The 19,607-nt window shown below is 41.6% G+C and overlaps 1 protein-coding gene across 1 annotated transcript in view; it reads left to right on the plus strand.

Annotated features, from left to right (window-relative positions):
- Positions 1 to 19,607, plus strand: part of lsp1a (lymphocyte specific protein 1 a) — a 70,258-nt gene that overhangs the window by 7,777 nt on the left and 42,874 nt on the right. Inside the window, 1 exon segment of the mRNA XM_039809086.1 lies at positions 11,671 to 11,778. Coding sequence (XP_039665020.1) covers positions 11,720 to 11,778 — 59 coding nt within the window. The 5' untranslated portion in view covers positions 11,671 to 11,719.

Consider the following 19,607-nt stretch of genomic DNA (forward strand, 5'->3'; position numbering starts at 1 on the left):
TGAACTCATCCTCCCGGGGAGCGCCCGGCGTCGTTGGGCGCTCGGTGTCAGGCGAGCAGATCTCTGGCTCTCGGCCTCTGTGAGTGGGAGGCGATGAGAGCAGCGCTGGCATCGAAACGGGACGACAGAGGCAGGAACGCGTTCTGGGTTTCAGGGTCATCACTCCCTGAGCTCTGTAATGGGTCACTCCTAGCTCAGAGCGAAGGAGGAAATCTGCAGCAATGAGTTGCTCTTTTGTTCCAGATGACCTGCAGTTTTAATCCTGCTTCAGACAAATAAGCAAAAAAAAATTTTTTAAACCTGGATAAGATAAATGAAATTCAGAAGCTGAGCCTCCAGGACTTCTAGAAAAAGGGAAACATTTTGATAAACTTTACTGACAAAACTTTATGATTCAACCCAGTCTCCTAACAAAATTACATTATCAATAAACTAAACTGCATTCTTTTTTTGGGATTTTCCACCTTTTATTTTGATAGGGCAGCTAGGTTAGAAAGGGGTGAGAGAGAGAGAGGGGGGGGGGGAAGACATGCAGGAAATCATTACAGGTCGAATTCGAATCCTGGCCCTCTGTGTCGAGGCATCAACCTCTCAGTATATGCGCGCCTGCTCTGCCCACTGAACCAACCCAGCCACCTAAACTGCACGTTTAAAGCGTAACTCTCGCCAAAATGCAACCTAGGGGTCTTTTTGTGAATGTACCCAGACCCGTCGCCAGACCTCAGTCTTAAGGGGGGGCATATGAAATACATGGGAGGGCACAATTATTATTAGCGTACAGTACGTATATTTATAATAATCATATACTCTTGTTATACTATTCGCACGTAATCATCACGTTAAACATAACCAACAGCAATATGACCAGGTAGCCTATATAGCCTACAACACATTACATATAAGCAATGTTATGAATATCCATAAAACACTTGACTATACAACATATTAGATGTAACACCAGAAGCATCTCTCAAACATTGCATTTTAAAGCAGTCAACAGAAGGATATGCATTGCTATGCATGTGCCATGAGGCACACACGCACGCACGCACGGAGACTTTGAACCTACCGGTACTTTGAGTGGAGGCAGCATGTCCTCTCTTCAGTCCCTCCTGTCATTTGAAGCTGCATGCTTATTTAAGCCCTTGTCTGTAAATCTTAAACCCCTTAATGAAGAAGGTCTCGTCCGATGATACAGATGTGAATTTCCTTTTCCACCGAGTAGCCTACGCAAGCCAGTCTCTGTTCAAATGCCAGCTACAGCTACGTTTTTTTTTTAACCAAACATTTTGACTGGATATTTCCTCAACACAACCTGTTTGGGTTTGTCCGTCACACCCCCTGATTCAACAGTTAGTTGTGGCCCAAATGCTGCCCCAGTCGCAGTTGCACTTGACCTGCAGGTCCTGCCAGGCCCAGGGTCGGGCTCCACGGAGCTACTAGCATCAGGCTCAGACTGTCGTCCAGGGGCTCCTTCTCCAACGACAACATCAGGAGGCGTCGGTGCCGTATCCAGTTTGGCAGAGGAGAATGTTGGTGGGCTTTTCAACCACTTCACGGATATCCATGCGCGAACTGAAGCGAGTAAGCCGGCGAAACTCATCCAGCTTTCAAAAGTAATGCGGTAACTGTTGAGCGGCTACACTGACGTAGGCTACACGTTAGCGTCGTAGCTCTTTGTAGTAAGGCCGTGATAGGCTGTTGCAGTGTAGATTCCCATCAATCAAACAAAAATCACACCATTGTTTATTTATATTTTTAATGTTTTAATGATAAAGAATGCAACATTAATGCAACACAAAATTAGCAACTATGATAATATAAAATTAAAGTAATTTTTTAAGAGGTCTGTGCCTCAAGTGGGGGGGCACAAGCATTTTGGGGGCGGGCCCGGCCCCCTATGGCCCGCCCATAGCGACGGGTGTGATATGTACCAGAGTCAAACTTTCGTTTAAAAGCATATTTGGGACGGAAGCGTCACTTAAGATTTACCGTATTCTCGTTTTTCGGTCAAATGGTCTTTTGAATGGGAGTGCTAGGGGCACTTTTATGCTAGCCTCAAAATAACTATTTTTAAAACACTAAGAAGGCTCGACACAACATGAGACTTTGCTTGAAGTATCACCAGGGGCTCTACACCTTAACGAAAGTGTTGCCAACATTGTTTGTGTACCCAGAGTTTACTAAAAACTGTTTTGAACAACTCACGAGTCTATAATCTACTATATCAAAACAAGTGGCCACAGATTTCGTAAATCCCTCGTGCACCGGTGTAGTTCAGGTGTAGAGCCCCTGGTGATACTTCAAGCAAAGTCTCATGTTGTGTCGAGCCTTCTTAGTGTTTTAAAAATAGCTATTTTGAGGCTAGCATAAAAGTGTCCCTAGCACTCGCATTCAAAAAGGTCATTTGACCGAAAAACAAGAATACGGTAAATCTTAAAAGTGACACTTTAGTCATAAATATGCTTTATAACGAAAGTTTGACTCGGGTACATTCACAAAAGGACCCTAGGTTGCATTTTGGCGAGAGTTACGCTTTAAAACTGTTACGTTTTGAATGAAATGTATCGTCTCCAGACTACACAGCTTCGTACCAGTGACGGGCACAAGTTCTGTACGTAAGTTAAAATAAGTCGACGCTAACTTTTGGTTTGATACGGGACACAAACGGCGGTCTGCAGGTTAAAGTCTCGTTTGTTTGACCGATCTTTCCACCGCGACCGCTCTACATATACAAATAGAAACGTATTTCAAGCGAGGAACCCTGCCTCTTATACCCTGTCTTCCTGTCCTGTCTACCCCGTTGTATATTGTATGTTTATATATGTATGGTCAGGTTGATTGATAATTTCGCTGGTACTTGTAACTATGTGCCAACAATAAAGCGGACTACTACTACTACTACTACTACTACTACTACTACTACTACTACTACTCCTCTAACAAATTACGTTCCAAACAACAAACTGCATTCTTACAGTATTTACGTTACGAGGGAAACGCATTGTCTCCTAGATTACGTGTCTTCGTACCAGCTACAGGTGCACGTTGTTAAACAGTTGAGGTTTTAAACGTGTGTTTTGTGACGCAACTTAAAGCTTTAGCTCGTAACTTTTAGATTTTAATGAACGTCCGTTACAATCAAGCCGTTGCCAAATGAGTTGCTACAAAGCTAATTAAGACTATCAGCTCCACACAACTCTCTCTGGATGTCTCAGTATGTTCAGAAGATTGTGGCGTACAACTCGAGTGAAGATAATGACTTCTTCTGAAGAGTCTGTCATGTTTTTTTTTTTTTTTAATCCTCCGTGTACTCCACGGAAGGCTTGTACCATGTGGACGCGTTGACAGTGTTGTCATTACTTAAAATTCCTCATGGGGGCGACAGAAACTACGCACTATAGCTTTAATCTCTGTACGTAAGTTAACTTGTGTGCGTAGGTTAAAACAAGTCGATGTTAACTTTTAACGGGGGTGGTCTGTAGATTAAAGTCTTGTTTGTTTGACCGATCTATTCACCGCGACCTCGCTACGCAGACTTTGATTAGAAACGTATTTCAATCAAAGGAAGCGGAGTTCGTGTCCCGGACGCAGTTAAAGGTGCAGTAGGTAAGACTTCTTAAACTTTCTGTCATATTTGCTGAAACTGACCCTATGTTCCAGTAGAACTACATGAAGCAGAAAGGTGGGGAGGGACTGAGAAGTTGTCCATGTTAAAAATGTTTTGGCTAAGTCCTGGATCTTCCCAATCCTACCTACAGCAGCTTTTGATAGACAAAAAAAAACTAAAGTCGTTTTGGTGTCTCAACTTAACTGTTGCCATTGCATGACAGGTTTACCTTTTTGTCAGCTAAACTTAACAGTGATTGGTACCAGGCTCAGTCTCATTTTGTTGGCTAAACTTAACTATTACCTGACCGGTTGCCATAATTTTGTACGATATCCTACAAACCTGCCTAGTTTGTCTGAAGCTGACGGAGACGTTTTTAGTAGTTTGTGATTTAATGAGGAAAAACTTCTAATGTCAAGATTACAAAAAACCTGAATATTAACCCTTGTGTTGTCCCGTCCACTGCAAGTTTTTGTTTTTCTGGGTCATTCATTTTAACATTTTTCTCAACGTTTTTGTCGTCGTTTTAAACACTTTTGTTGCTTTTCCTTCAATGTTTGTCCCTTTCAACTTTTTTGTCACTTTTGTCCAAGTTTTTTGTAACTTGTCCATTTTTTTGAAAAAAAGAATTCTGCACTTTTTGTGAATTTTTTTTTCCCCGACATTTTTGTCACTTTTTTCAACGTTCTTTTATAAAAAAAATTTAAATAGTACATAAAATTTAATAAAATTTAAAAATTCAATGAAAGTAGTGAGTTGATCAGTTATTTAACTTGTGAAGAGCACTGTACGGAACCATCCATGTTACTTCATTTTTTGAAAATTTGGTTGAAAGAAACCCCAAATTTCTGAGATAGAAATTTTTTGACAATGGGTCAGATTTGACTCGAGGAAAACCGGAGGGTTAAAGAACTGATTGCCAGTTTCTCTCCTTTCTGTTTTATTTTGTATTCAATAGGAACAGACACAATAACATACTGGCAGACACACTGAAGACAGCTATCAGTAGCAGTATCCGTGTTTATAGCGAATGCTTATTTTGCAACACCCGGCCGTCCCTGTAACAGCTTTTATATAACAAAGATTACAACGGTCAGAAAACCAGAAGGTAACGTCTGATACAGCTTGTTGTGCAGAAAGCCTCGGAGAGTTTACGACCCAGTGAAGTGCGTGTGATTTAGTGTTTAACTGTAAATACAGCTGAGGAAACAGCTTCTGCCACGGAGAGACATTTTAAGAGACACTTTAACCTCTTAAATGTTAAACAGCAGTGGATTGATGGAGGCTGGAGTGTTTTTCCCTCGATACCTGGTGTCAGCAGATAAACCAGAACGCCAAACAGGCCGTTGGCTTTGAGCTGACAGGGAACCAACGGACGGCGAGCGCTGTTAGCAGCTGATGGATGGACGTGTTGGTTTTCCAGCAGACATGGTGGCCCGAGATAAAACTGGCCTGTCTGGGATGTACGTAGGTTGTCAAAATTCAGTGCGGAAACCAATTATCGTTTTCATTATTAACAAATCTATTTATTTATATTTGAAATTTTATTGTTAGGAGGATAACCCCTGAAGGTTACCTGAAGCATCTCGTTTTGGAGGGGGGTCCTCGAGACATAAGACAAAGACAATACACCACATGTACATTCGCACACTCGCTGAAGCTCTCCCTCATCCCGCCTGGCCCATCCCACAGACGGCTTATTGGAAACACATCATGTATAAAATAGATTTCAGCATTAAGAGGCATGACAACATTTAGCCCATACACACATGAATATACATACGTGGCAGTGGTGGCCTAAAGGTTGGAGAAGAGAGCTTGTGACCGGGAGGTCGTCGGTTCAATCGGACGACCTCTGTTCAATCCTCGGGAAAGTGAAAGAGCAGCGCTTTGTCCCTCCCTCATTACCACCACTGAGGTGCCCTTGAGCAAGGCCCTTAACCTCCAACAGCTCCATTGGAGCTGTTGGAGTGGCCAGCAGATCAGACTGTGGTTGGACTGGGCAGCTTCCAGGTATGAATGTGGAACTGTGGGAATGTGACAGGTAAACTTACCTGGATAAATAAAGGTTAAATAAAATAAATAAAAATAAAACATGCATACATACATGCATACATGCATAATTGGTATATGTGCAGTTTAGTGTCCCAAATTCCCCCATACAATGTCCTTAATTATGAACCTGCTAAACCACCTGTGCTGTTTAACAGGTGTTTTATGCTAATTAATGTGCGTGTGACAAGTTTGCTGCTAAAAAAATCATTAAGTAATTTGTTGCAAATGTGCATTATTTACAAGCGTAAAAAATGGCAGGGCGACCCTTTTCTTTGGAAACAATTGTGGCAAATGAGGCCAAATGTTTTCACGGCACTAATGCGCCCAGTTACTTCTATTACTACACCCACCCCCTCGAAACTCGTTTTATAAACACTACGGCGCTTTTCTGGCCGCATCCTGACCCATTCACGTACGGCTCTGCTCACCCGGGCCCGTGGGCTACTCCAGAGCCCCCCTCAGTCACATTAGCTACAAGAGACCGAGACAAAGCCACCATCACTTTAGAAATTAGAAAAAGATCATGGCTTGAATTCTGATCGATCGAACAGAATTCAAGCCATGATCTTTTTCTAAACTTAAATTAGTTCTTGTGTCTAAACCTAACCAAACTGCGACAGTTTCACAACGTTGGTTACATTGTGTAAGAATTTCTTCCATCTAGTGGTGAAATTGTATATGACGACCAACTGAATATTACTTTCTAGCCCTTCCTCCTTTGGTGGCTGAACCCAAAATTAGCTCTTGGTATCTCCATCGTTTATACGCAGCTGTTCTGGACACTCCAATATTAACTTTGGTCTTGTTGGTCTTTTTTTGGATGCTTTTATATAGCCCTGGTCCCCTAATACTGTATCTGAAGTCTTTTTATATAGACCTTAGTGGTCCCCTAATACTGTATCTGAAGTCTCTTTTATATAGACCTTAGTGGTCCCCTAATACTGTATCTGAAGTCTCTTTTATATAGACCTTAGTGGTCCCCTAATACTGTATCTGAAGTCTCTTTTATATAGACCTTAGTGGTCCCCTAATACTGTATCTGAAGTCTCTTTTATATAGACCTTAGTGGTCCCCTAATACTGTATCTGAAGTCTCTTTTATATAGACCTTAGTGGTCCCCTAATACTGTATCTGAAGTCTCTTTTATATAGACCTTAGTGGTCCCCTAATACTGTATCTGAAGTCTCTTTTATATAGTCCTTAGTGGTCCCCTAATACTGTATCTGAAGTCTCTTTTATATAGTCCTTAGTGGTCCCCTAATACTGTATCTGAAGTCTCTTTTATATAGACCTTAGTGGTCCCCTAATACTGAATCTGAAGTCTGACACTTTGCCAATGTTGTGTTGTTCACTTCCTACAAATCCATTTTGTAGCTTCAGTTTTCACAGCAGTGAAGGTGTGTGTTTTGTTCATCAAATCACTGGATCAGTTTTATTTTTTTTTAAGAAACGACGAATGCAAATATATGCAGATGTGACTGGAAATTCGTGAGTGTATTTTCCGATTGTGTAGCTGGGACCAGTCCAGCCTTTTTAATGTTTTTTTGTTCTGTTTTAGAGCCTTGAGTGCCGAGGTTGTGTTCAGGTCAGCCAGTGTTTGTTGGAAACCGCACTTCTGTTTTTACGAGCATGAAGAGGGGCCATGAATTCACTTCCCAGAATGCCCTTTTGTCTGACGTGCCACCAAGCAAGACTTCCCAGCACTCCAGGGTGTGAATGGTGATGACTTGAGTTGCCTTAGCAACAGCCGTGTGTTTGATTATGTAAGCGTGAGGGTTTTGGGGAGGGGTCGAAGGCGAAGACAAAGGCGCAGAGTTTAGTTTGTGTGACGAGCAGAGAGAGAGAGAGACTGTTGGATGACCGGAGAGCGTTCTGCAGAAGAATTTAGCCGAGCAGAATATCGCACCGAGAGATTAAAAAGGAATTATTAATTTGACTTTAAAAACCGCACAATGGTGCGCACCGTTTCCTCGGAACGGTGCGCAACAAGTTTTGAGATGTTTGGGGGGTGTGTCTTTTGTTTATTGGCTGGGTCACAGTTGTTACCCAATCAGCAGCGACGTGACTGTAAACTTGTGGTAATAAAAAGGCAGAGCGCTTGAGCACGTGTGTTCAGCACTCCCGGGTTTCACTTTATTAATAATAATAATAATAATAATAATAATAATAATAATAATAATAATAATAATAATAATAATAATAATTTATTTATACAGCGCTTTTTTAACACTCAAATACACTTTACAATGTTTATAAAAGGAAATACAAACACTAAGAACATTCACACTCAAATACACACATTATTAAACATTAAAAGCAGCTGTAAAAAGGGGAGTCGACATGTGATTTGAACATGCACAGGTTGGTGGATGAGTTTTGGGGAGTGAGTTCCAAGTTTATTTAAGCGGTTTGCGAAGTGTTGCCGGTGCTGAAACGGTAGCCCAGCTTTTCTTTGCTTTTGCATTATTGAAAGACAAATTTCTAATCTGAAAATAGCCAAATGAAGCCTGGTTGCTGAGCTAGCCACCTGTCACTTTAGGTGACCACACCCTTAATGATGTAGAACTTTAAGCCTTAATATAATTTAAAGGTGCTGTAGGTAGGATTGTGAAGATCCAGGACTTAACCCAAATATTTTAACCCCCCATTTCTGCTAAAGCCCACAACTGGTCTTCTAAGCCCTTCCCCCGCGACAATGCGTGTGCATGAGCAGTGATTGACATGCATTTAGACACCCCGCCCCCCCCTTGGCCCTGATTGGTGCATCTGAACAGGGAACTGTAGATTTTTGAAAATCTCACTACAGGCTGTAGGTGGAGCCAGAGGAGCTGGATTTATTATTTTTAATGACCTGCTTCATGTAGCTCTACTGGAACATAGGGTCAGTTTCAGCAAATATGACAGAAATTTAGTTTTATAAGGCTTACCTGCTGCACTTTTTCTTTTTTTCTTTTTTTTAAATTGCGTCCTAAAAGTTATCAGGAAAAAGTTAACTAGGCTTTGGAGACAAAAAATGTTTGTACTAAGCTGTAAACATGGTTAATTCTGCTTCAAAATTGGACATTTTTACATGGGCTTCTATTGGTTCTTTCCCTGAAAAACGCCCACTTAAGTTGTTCGTTCAAGCAGCTATTACGACCCATGTTTGTTAGTAATGTCGGCGCCCTCTAGTGGCCGTAGGAATTATGACAGGAGCAAAGCCACGTCATTACCTGGAGCACGTGAAATCAGTTGTAAGCTAGTGGTGAAGGTGGTTTAGAGCCCAACTTTCTTTTTACTTCAGCTTGTTGCATTTACGCTTTTAAACAAAAGTGGTAATTTGTGAAGATTATCTTGTTGATTCAAAAATCCCGTTAGCTTTTTGTTGAAGCAACCAGAGTGATGAGAATATTCGGTTCAGAAATTGATGGATCCTTATGCATTTGGGTTTTTCTTTCTGTTATCGAACTCTCACTGAACCGTGACTCCTAAACTCCGGTATAAACCGAACCGTGACTCCTAAACCTAACTGACTCCTAAACTCCGATATAAACCGAACGACTCCTAAACTCTGTATAAACCAAACCGTGACTCCGGTATAAACTGAACCGTGACTCCTAAACTCCGGTATAAACTGAACCGTGACTCCTAAACTCCGGTATAAACTGAACCGTGACTCCTAAACTCCGGTATAAACTGAACCGTGACTCCTAAACTCCGGTATAAACTGAACCGTGACTCCTAAACTCCGGTATAAACTGAACCGTGACTCCTAAACTCCGGTATAAACTGAACCGTGACTCCTAAACTCCGGTATAAACTGAACCGTGACTCCTAAACTCCGGTATAAACTGAACCGTGACTCCTAAACTCCGGTATAAACTGAACCGTGACTCCTAAACTCCGGTATAAACTGAACCGTGACTCCTAAACTCCGGTATAAACCGAACCGTGACTCCGGTACAAACCCAACTGTGACTCCTAAACCTAACGGACTCCTAAACTCCAGTATAAACTGAACCGTGACTCCTAAACTCCAGTATAAACTGAACCGTGACTCCTAAACTACGGTATAAACTGAACCGTGACTCCTAAACTCCGGTATAAACTGAACCGTGACTCCTAAACTCCAGTATAAACCGAACGGTGACTCCAGTATAAACCGAACCGTGACTCTGGTATAAACTGAACCGTGACTCCTAAACTCGGGTATAAACCGAACTGTGACTCCTAAACTCTGGTATAAACTGAACCGTGACTCCTAAACTCGGGTATAAACCGAACTGTGACTCCTAAACTCCGGTATAAACTGAACCGTGACTCCTAAACTCTGGTATAAACCGAACCGTGACTCCTAAACTCTGGTATAAACCGAACTGTGACTCCTAATCTCCGGTATAAACCAAACCGTGACTCCTAAACTCTGGTATAAACCGAACTGTGACTCCTAAACTCCGGTATAAACCAAACCGTGACTCCGGTACAAACCCAACTGTGACTCCTAAACCTAACGGACTCCTAAACTCCGGTATAAACTGAACCGTGACTCCTAAACTCCGGTATAAACTGAACCGTGACTCCTAAACTCCGGTATAAACTGAACCGTGACTCCTAAACTCCGGTATAAACTGAACCGTGACTCCTAAACTCCGGTATAAACTGAACCGTGACTCCTAAACTCCGGTATAAACTGAACCGTGACTCCTAAACTCCGGTATAAACTGAACCGTGACTCCTAAACTCCGGTATAAACTGAACCGTGACTCCTAAACTCCAGTATAAACCGAACGGTGACTCCAGTATAAACCGAACCGTGACTCTGGTATAAACTGAACCGTGACTCCTAAACTCGGGTATAAACTGAACCGTGACTCCTAAACTCCAGTATAAACCGAACGGTGACTCCAGTATAAACCGAACCGTGACTCTGGTATAAACCGAACCGTGACTCCTAAACTCGGGTATAAACCGAACCGTGACTCCTAAACTCGGGTATAAACCGAACCGTGACTCCTAAACTCCGGTATAAACCGAACCGTGACTCCTAAACTCGGGTATAAACCGAACTGTGACTCCTAATCTCCGGTATAAACCGAACTGTGACTCCTAAACTCGGGTATAAACCGAACTGTGACTCCTAAACTCGGGTATAAACCGAACTGTGACTCCTAAACTCCGGTATAAACCGAACTGTGACTCCTAATCTCCGGTATAAACCAAACGGTGACATTTTGCCAATTTATACTTTTATTGATGGACTACATTTTCCTCCACGCCTGCAATAAAGAGATTAAAAAAAACAGTTTTCTGCAAATCTGCTCCTCTGGCCATCGGAGGGAGAGTGAGATGTTCAGTAGTGGAATTTTTTTTTTTTGTAGGGGGGGGGGGTTATATCGTCTTTCATTCCCCCTCAGGGAAGACCACATGACCCGGCACAACAGAGAGAGGCAGCAAAGAAAAGAGAGATGTTGGGCCCCGCTGCTTTGAGCTCTTCAATGAAAACCACATGTAGGACAGAGGGGGTGTGTGTGTGTGTGAGACAGAGGGAGGTGTTTGTGTCTCTCTGTGTGTTTTTGACAGAGGGGGTGGGGGGGGTGTGTGTGGGACAGAGGGAGGTGTGTGTAGGACAGAGCTCTCTCTCTCTCTCTCTCTCTCTCTCTCTCTCTCTCTTTTTTTTTTTTTTTTTTTTTTTCTCTTTCTCTCTCTCTCTCTCTCTCTCTCTCTCTCTCTTTTTTTTTTTTTTTGGGTAATGACTGAAAACCCAGCCTCCAAGAGAGTAGGGAGACACTGACACATTCCCAGCAAGCATTGCAGGGGAGAAACCTGTGTGTGTGATATACGAGAGTGTGTGTGGAACTACCAGAAGAGTCTATAACGGTGTAACACACACATTGTTTTGAGCTCTGGGCTTCGGTGCAACCGCAGGACAGAAAGCTGCCTTCAGTGTCGAGGTGGAAATTAACTGAACAGAAGAGAAAGTTGTTCTCAGCGTCCGGTGTGTGTGTGTGATCTCTTGTTTCTACCAGGAGACGAGGAGAAGAAAGAGACGGAATAGAAGAAGATAAAGAGGCCAACATGTCCAACGCTCTGCTGAGAAGAAGCTCCACCAAACAGGGTTTACAGAACCTGATAAGGTAATGTGATCGATTGTGTTGTTTTCAGTTTCTGCTGCTGGTTTCTGTTTGTTTCTGCTGAACACACACAGACAGAAGCTGCTCAGGTTAATCTTTAATCACCACACACACTTTAAAAAAATCAAACTAAATCTCACAAACACACTCATTTAATTCGCTTTCAATTTATTGAAATGGTAGCACCTTGAGATTTAGATATATATATATATATTTATTTTCCAACAAAAATCAACATTGTAAGCACAGGACGGCTACATAACAAATTATACACTACAGATACACAGATATACAGATACACCGATGCAGACAGCTTGCTCACCCTCTCTCACCCACACCCGCAGCTGCTTTTACAAGAGAATTGGGCTACAATAACCCGGATAATTAATCGATTCAAGATTAGCAAAGAAATTCAAACTTTTATCCGGCTCAGAGGAGAGAAATCGGTCTCCTTCTGGAGAAATCTAAAAGAAAAAAACATTTTCATATCTGCAGATGAGGATAAAAGGGAGTGTTTTCATGCTTCCAGTGTGTGCTTTTGTGTGATAAACATGTCCGTCTAAATGGGAACAGTGGGATTATACTGGGAGGGTTTTGGGTCACGCAGGGTTTTGGGGAGGAGGGATTTGGGATTGAAATAATCCAACAAAAGAACCATATTAATCTTTAAATTGTTGCTCAGTAATCTTAATTATTTTCAATTTAAAATCCACGGCCGTGTTTTGGTGAGCGTCCTAAAAAGCTGAATCAAGGCAGCGAGTTTAGACCAACTGGGAGGTTTGCGACGAGGCCCCAGGCACTTTCACGGAGAGAGGAAGTGGTCTCGCTGACCTGTGCCAGAGGTGAAAGGTCGCCTGAGTCAGTCAGTCCTGTCTTTTTAAAAGAGATAAGAGCTCATCCTGCTGCTCCACGTGACTGTAACGTTGGGATTTTTTTCTGTCATTCGAGACGGTTATTGTGTCAGAATGGTCCATCACAGAGTTGTAAATTGTTGCCGTGACACGTTGGACCCCGGCCAATCGGCTCTCTGTGTCTTTCATGACATCATCAGCAGGGTTCAAAATTAACTTTTTCGTCCACCAGCCAAATGGCTAGTGAATGTTCAAATTTGACCAGCCACTTTGACCAACTAATAGATTACCATTGTTTTTTTTGGCTGGTGAGTGAAGCAAATCTACCAGCCACTTGCATATTTTACCAGCATTTGGCTAGTAAATGGTGCTAATTTTGAACCCTGATCATCAGTCCTCTTTCTCCTCTCCTTGTTTACAGTTAAAGAGCCTTCTGCGCTCCTATTGGTCACCAACGGGTCGTAGAAGTTGTCGATCTTTTTGTCTTCCTGTAGTTCCTGACGCTCTCCGTCTGTCAGGCTGGACCGTTATTGGGCTGATTTAAAGTGGCCATATTACGCCACCATATCAGGTTCATAATTGTATTTTAGAGGTTGTACCAGAATAGGTTTACATGGTTTAATTTTAATTTAATTAAAAACATGGTGTTTTTAATTTAATTAAAAACACCATATTTTTGTTGCACTGCACATTGCGGCAGCTCCTCTTTTCACCCTGTGTTAAGTTCTCTGTTTTAGCTACAGAGTGAGACATCGCACTTCTAGCCCATCTTTGTCGGGAGGCGCACATGCTCAGTAGCTAGGTAAGGACTACATGAGCTAGCTAGCTGTTTCTCCAACTTCAGTCAGTACAAGGCAGGATTAGCCGGGAGACTTCTTCTAAACGAGGGCGCACTTCACACTTTGCATGGAATATCTGCAGAACAGGGACACAGAAGTAGTTCTTTTGGATATTATGGTGAACTAGTGTGTGTTGTAGCAGCGCTTTGCCATTCAGAACAAGCTAGCATGCTAGCGCTAGCATGCTACAGTTAGCCAGCTCGTCTCGGCTAGTGCCGTAGAAAGCCGTGCAGATCAGCTCACCCGGAGACTGAAGGCAGGACACATTCAGAAACCATATCTCACTCTGAACACCATGGATGGATGTTTTCAAAGTTTGTATGTGTGTGGAAGCACCAGAGACACAAAATAACACCCCAAATCCCAGAAAAAGTGAATTTTTTTTTTTCTTCATAATATAGGCACTTTTAATATAAACCAGGGCTGCCAACTTTTCACTTTTGTTTGGAGTGAGATAGATTAACTCCTTTATGATTTTACATCGTCATAGTCGGGTTATTCTGAAGAGGTTACACTGAAAAGTTTAGCGATGAGAGCATATCCAGTTGTTTCTCTACCACGGTTAGTTTGAGTTTTTTTTTTTTTTTTTTACCAGGAAGTTATTGTAAACAAACATTGTGATTGGCTGTATAATCTGATCCAGCTTCAGTAATGACTGAAGGTGTGAATTTAAGACTCCTGGTGTCCTCGGGGTCAACTTTGACCCATTTTCAAAAAGTTTCTATATCAGAAATTTGGGTTTTCTTTCAGCCAAACTGTCAAAAACAATAACTTGGATGGTTCCATACAACGCTCTTACCAAGTTAAATAACTGATCACTTCACTATTTTCATTGAATTTGGGTGTTTTCATAAAATTGTATAGCATTTAAAGAAAAAAAAACTGATTTAAAGAACGCTGAAAAAAGTAACAAACCACGCAGAAAAAATCGACAAAGACATTGGAAAAAGTGACAAAGAACTTCGGGAAAAGTGAGAAAACATCAAAGTGACAACATGTCGGAGAAAGCTTAAAAAACTTGGTCAAAACAAAAAAATGTTTTTTAAAAATCAACAAAAAACTAAGGGAAAAGAGTCTGGAGGTTTTAACTTTACATTTTGACCCAAAAAAACAAAAGGTTGCATTAAGGTCTACGGGAAGACAACACAAGGGTTAAGACTTGACAAAATCCCCAAAAAGTCTTGCAATTTGTATCTGTGTGGTTGCCTGTCTGTGTGGTTGGCTGTCTGTGTGGTTGTCTTTCTGTGTATTAGCCTTTCTAACAGAGCATTGGATGAGAAGCACAACTGTCGTATCTGTCCGGTAAGCTTCCTCTAGCTAACGGTTAGCTTAGCACAAAGACTGGAAACGGGGAAAGTCTGACTCTGTCCAACAAAATCTGCAAACAACGTTCTAATGTTACATCTTTACGTTTTTAAAGGGTTAGGTTTAATCTGCAGAAAGTCTTTAGTATAAAAAGACTAGTTTTTTTTTATATCCTTTTTTCCCATTTCTCGTCTCTTAGTGGTTGTTTTTGGCAGAAAGTCTAAATTTGAACGTTGATCTGTTCAGTTCTTTGGTTTTTAGTGAAATATCGACAAGTTTCAGCCTGTTGGTTCGGTTCTGTTGGTTCCAGTGGTGTAGTCTAATGTATTGTAGGGGGCATTCTGTGCTGTATAAATATTAGCCAGAATCTGCCTTTGGGAGGAGGGGTGGGGGGGGCATATCATAGTGGGGGGGTCTGGCTGTCCTCCCCCAGGGAAGTTTTGAGCATCAACGACTTCATTTCCTGTATTGGATACACTTTAATGCCCCAATTTATGGTGGAAATCCCTTTTATTTAGCCTATGTGAAGAAGAACACAGATGAAAATTCAAAATATATCAAAAATATATTGTAAAGTATGTTGTTGCGTGTCACTGGGTATTTTTAAATGGGCATATGGAAATGCTGGAGCTTTCTTGGTGGGTAAACTGCGTCTATCTGCGTATCACGTAGACTACACCTCTGAGTCGGTTCGGTTTGTGTCGTCAGGTCTCTTATTTTGAAAATTAATTCATGAATGTCTGGTTTGTTGGAGTTTTTTTCCTTCTAGTCTAAACATACTCATCCAAATGTGATTTTTAGGTCATAGGTGCAATAATCAAATTTGGGCTCATTCTGAAGTTTTTTTTTTTTGGACAATTTTTGCCTTTTTTATTGAGTTTTATTTTCGTCTTTCGATGTTTTCGTCGCTTTTCTCAATACATGCAGACATGTCCCGGTACCCCCCCCAACAATCATTTTGGGCTTATTCTGAAGTTTTTGTCACTTTTTTTGGGGGGACAATTTCAGTTTCTCGCCTTCTTTTTTGGAGGTTTTTTCTGAAGAGTTTTTGCTGGGTTTTTTTCTGAGGTTTTTGGGTGCTTTTCTCAATACATGCAGACATGTCCCGGTACCTCCCTAAATAGTTGGAGATCTCCCCCACCCCAATGTTGAACCCACAGTTGCGTCCTTGATTTAGGTCAAAGAATACATGTTCCAGTCGGAGCGATTTCATCAGATGCTCGACAAACATGGGAATCTTTGTCAGTGCGAGTTTGTCTTGAGAAATCCGATGCGTGGATCCGTCACGAATACCTTCTCGAGTTACATCGAGCTGCGTCGAGGTGTCGTAATCAGAGCTCTGCGCAAACCTCCGAGTCCCAGAGGTGCTCCTGAAGCAGATAACAGCTGGAGGAGGAGGAGGAAGCTCGCTGTGATTCAGTCCGCTCAGCAGATGGCATCAGTCTGGAGCCCCGCAGCCGCTATGACATCACTCCAAAAACACTCGCAACCACGTACGTGGTCGTCTGAGTCAGCTCGACTGTTAGACATCCATCATGCACATCACAGCGTGACTCATTCTCCATTTGTAGGCGTTGAAGTTTAGTTTTATCCGGTTTTTCAAATCTGTGCTGCTTATATAAGCCTCAGACTGTTTACCTAGTTTATTGTCATTAGAAAATTCACGATTTCTCTTTTTAAGGATTCAGAACTATTTATACGGGTTTATAGATTGAGATTGAAAGTTATTTCTTGACCCAGATCAACTGTTGTTGATCAATTTAGTCGCCTTTTAGTTCCTCGGCAGCACCGGAAGGACAAATTTAGCCTAAAAGATTTAACCCTGGTGTTGTCCTCCCCGTCGAGCGTGCAACTTTGGGTTTTTCCGGGTTGAAATTTCAACATTTTGCGGTTCTTTTTCTACAGTTTTCTTGTATTTTTTTGTCGTTTTCCAATTTCTTTTTTTTTTTTTTTTTTAGCTTTTTTTTTTTTTGTTTTTGTCGCTTTTTAAAAGTTTTTGTCACCTTTGGCAGTGTTTTTGATGGCCACTTTTTAAGATTTTTTCTTTTTTACCCTTTTTGGTCAGGTTTTTGTCTTTTTTTTTTTTATTTATTTTTTACAATTTGCTGCCATTTTCTCCAACATTTGTCACTTTTTCCAACGTACTTTTGTCATAGTTCTGATATAGAAAGTTTTTGTAAACGGGTCTTTTATATCTGTATGTATATGCTGTTTTGAACCTTTTTTTTCTTTATCTTTTTGGTTAATAAGATCAAGTTCATCCAGTGAAAGAAGCCTAAGGGAAAAGGTCAACATTTTGTCCTCTTTTTCATGCCCATTGCTAAAAATTAATCTAGTTTTTAGTATTCATTTTCTTCCGGTTTAGACAGAATACAAGAGGACAAATACACACAAGTAGTCTTCTAAACCGTACAATATCAGTAGTTTAATTTGACAAATGTCAAAACTACTTTTTAAATGTCTTTGGGGGAAAACCCTAGAAACCTTAAGTTGGCACAAAAAGAAAACTCCAGAAAGGTGACCCAAAAACGTGGAAGAAATGGTCTAATTTTTGTTGTTGAAAAAGGCGACAAAAACGATATGATCCATTGTTGCAGATTAAACTCCCAACAGGATACAAAACAGCAGCTCAACACTGACCAACAACAACGTGCTGCTTATGAAGTGGAGCAGCCGGGCTTAAAGTGATGAAAGGGGCGTTTTGATTTTAATAATTTATACTTTATTAATCCCGCAAGGGAAATTGTGTTTTCACTCTGTTATTACACACATTGCACACAGGCGAGGAGAGATGTCAGAGTGGGGGGGGGCTGCCCATGGAAAGGCGCCCCCGAGCAGTTGGGGGTTCAGTGCCTTGCTCAAGAGCAGTGTTTCTCAAATGGGGGCATGTGTCCATGTTTAATAGCTAGTATTGTCCAGAACATTGTTCCTCTTAACAGTCCCTCCCGAGAAACGGGATTATGCGATCACATAATGAGCATTTTTTTTCAAATATGCCGCACTTTCGCTGCATAAATTGCAGATTTCTGCGCAAAATATGCGGTGCTTGCATGATTTCATAATCCCCGCAATTTCGTTGGAAAAAAGTCCCATAATATATCTTAGCAGAAAGTTAGTCGCATAAAATTGCATAAATATCATATAGCATATTCCATCGCATTTTTTAAGAAAATGTGCCGCATAATCAAGGATTTTTGCCCGCAACAATCACAAAAAAACTCACATTTTTCTGGAAGGACTGACTTTATGTTGAAGTTTTTGTTTTCTACCAAAATGTGACATTTGTGTCTCCTTCTTTGGACCTAATCTTTCCTTATCTATACGGTCATTCCACTTTTTACGAGTTTCTCGCTTTCTTCTTATGTCACAGTTTTTGATACTATTTTGACCTATTCTTTCTCTTACTTCTCTCTATCGTCTTTTTCAAAGGTTTTGTTTTTTCTTTTCTTTTTTTTTCTTTCTCATCGGCATTTAAATGTTTTTTTCCAGGTACAAGGCTGCTGTTTAGTAAATCTATCTCTGACAGCGCTGTAGCCTAGTGTTCCTCTTTATATAGACCTTTTTTTTTTTTTTTTTTTTTTAAATTATAAGCACTGGCATAAAAAACATTCAAAAGGGGGAACATTATTGAACCACTGCTCTAGAGCACCTTGGCAGTGCCTAGGAGGTGTACCTGGCACCTCTCCAGCTGCCAGTCCACCACCATACTTTGGTCCTTATGGGGGACTTGAACCAGGGACTCCGGTTCCCAACCCAACCCCCCCGCTGACTGAGCTACTGTCCTTGTAGCGTTTAAGGACGCGTCCTTTTCCTCGTGCTCCCGTTGCACCCCCAGGCTCTTGTTGTCTCTGTATACAGACGGTTAAACGGCTTGTTGGCGTTTTTAAAAGCGTTGCGTTACTCTCGTCTCAACACCTGCCTTTGTTTTGAAAATATGATTTTGGTCAGGGCCAAGTCACCAGAACGCTTCTGTTGTCTGTAACCTGTCGAAGCTGCACATTGCCAACAAAAGACAGCATATATTTTAAGTGGAGAGTGTAACTAAGCAGGGTTCCCCGCCCCCAGCTCTGTGGAAGGCTTATGTGCACGTATTTGGCGGGGTGTCGAGGCATCCTTCCTTCCTCAAGAAAAATTTGCATTTTCTTTAAAGAAACACAAACCAAAATGCTCTAGCCTGGACGCCAGCCGAACTTAGCCCCGCCCACAACATTTGAGGTCGGGAAGTTGGGTCTGGAATTGATCAGTTTGTGGAGCAACTAGGCTCCAACCAGAGCTGTTCAGACCAATCAGATTGTCAAGGGGCGGGCTTTATACGATGTTGGACAGATGATCACCAGTAACGTAATCAACCACGCTTGGGTTGAATTTGTTTACAACAAAGATGGCTGCCATCGCGCCTGTTATAGAAGATATCGGAAAGATGTTTTTGCCGTCCTCCTTACGGGATTCATCCCATCTTCTTCTACTTCTTCCAGCGTACGTGCAGTTGAGTTCTGTTGACAACTATGCGTCGCTCCACATACGTCACATACTCCGCTGCTCTGATTGGTTGTAGGTCTATCTGTTGCTCTGATTGGTTGTAGGTCTATCTGTTGCTCTGACTGGTTGTAGGTCTATCTGTTGCTCTGATTGGTTGTAGGTCTATCGGTTGCTCTGATTGGTTGTAGGTCTATCGGTTGCTCTGATTGGTTGTAGGTCTATCGGTTGCTCTGACTGGTTGTAGGTCTATCTGTTGCTCTGATTGGTTGTAGGTCTATCTGTTGCTCTGATTAGTTGTAGGTCTATCCATTGCTCTGATTGGTTGTAGGTCTATCCAATTGAGTGCAGAGGCATTTTC

Source organism: Perca fluviatilis, chromosome 8, assembly GCF_010015445.1.
Source record: "Perca fluviatilis chromosome 8, GENO_Pfluv_1.0, whole genome shotgun sequence".
Lineage (NCBI taxonomy): Eukaryota > Metazoa > Chordata > Actinopteri > Perciformes > Percidae > Perca > Perca fluviatilis.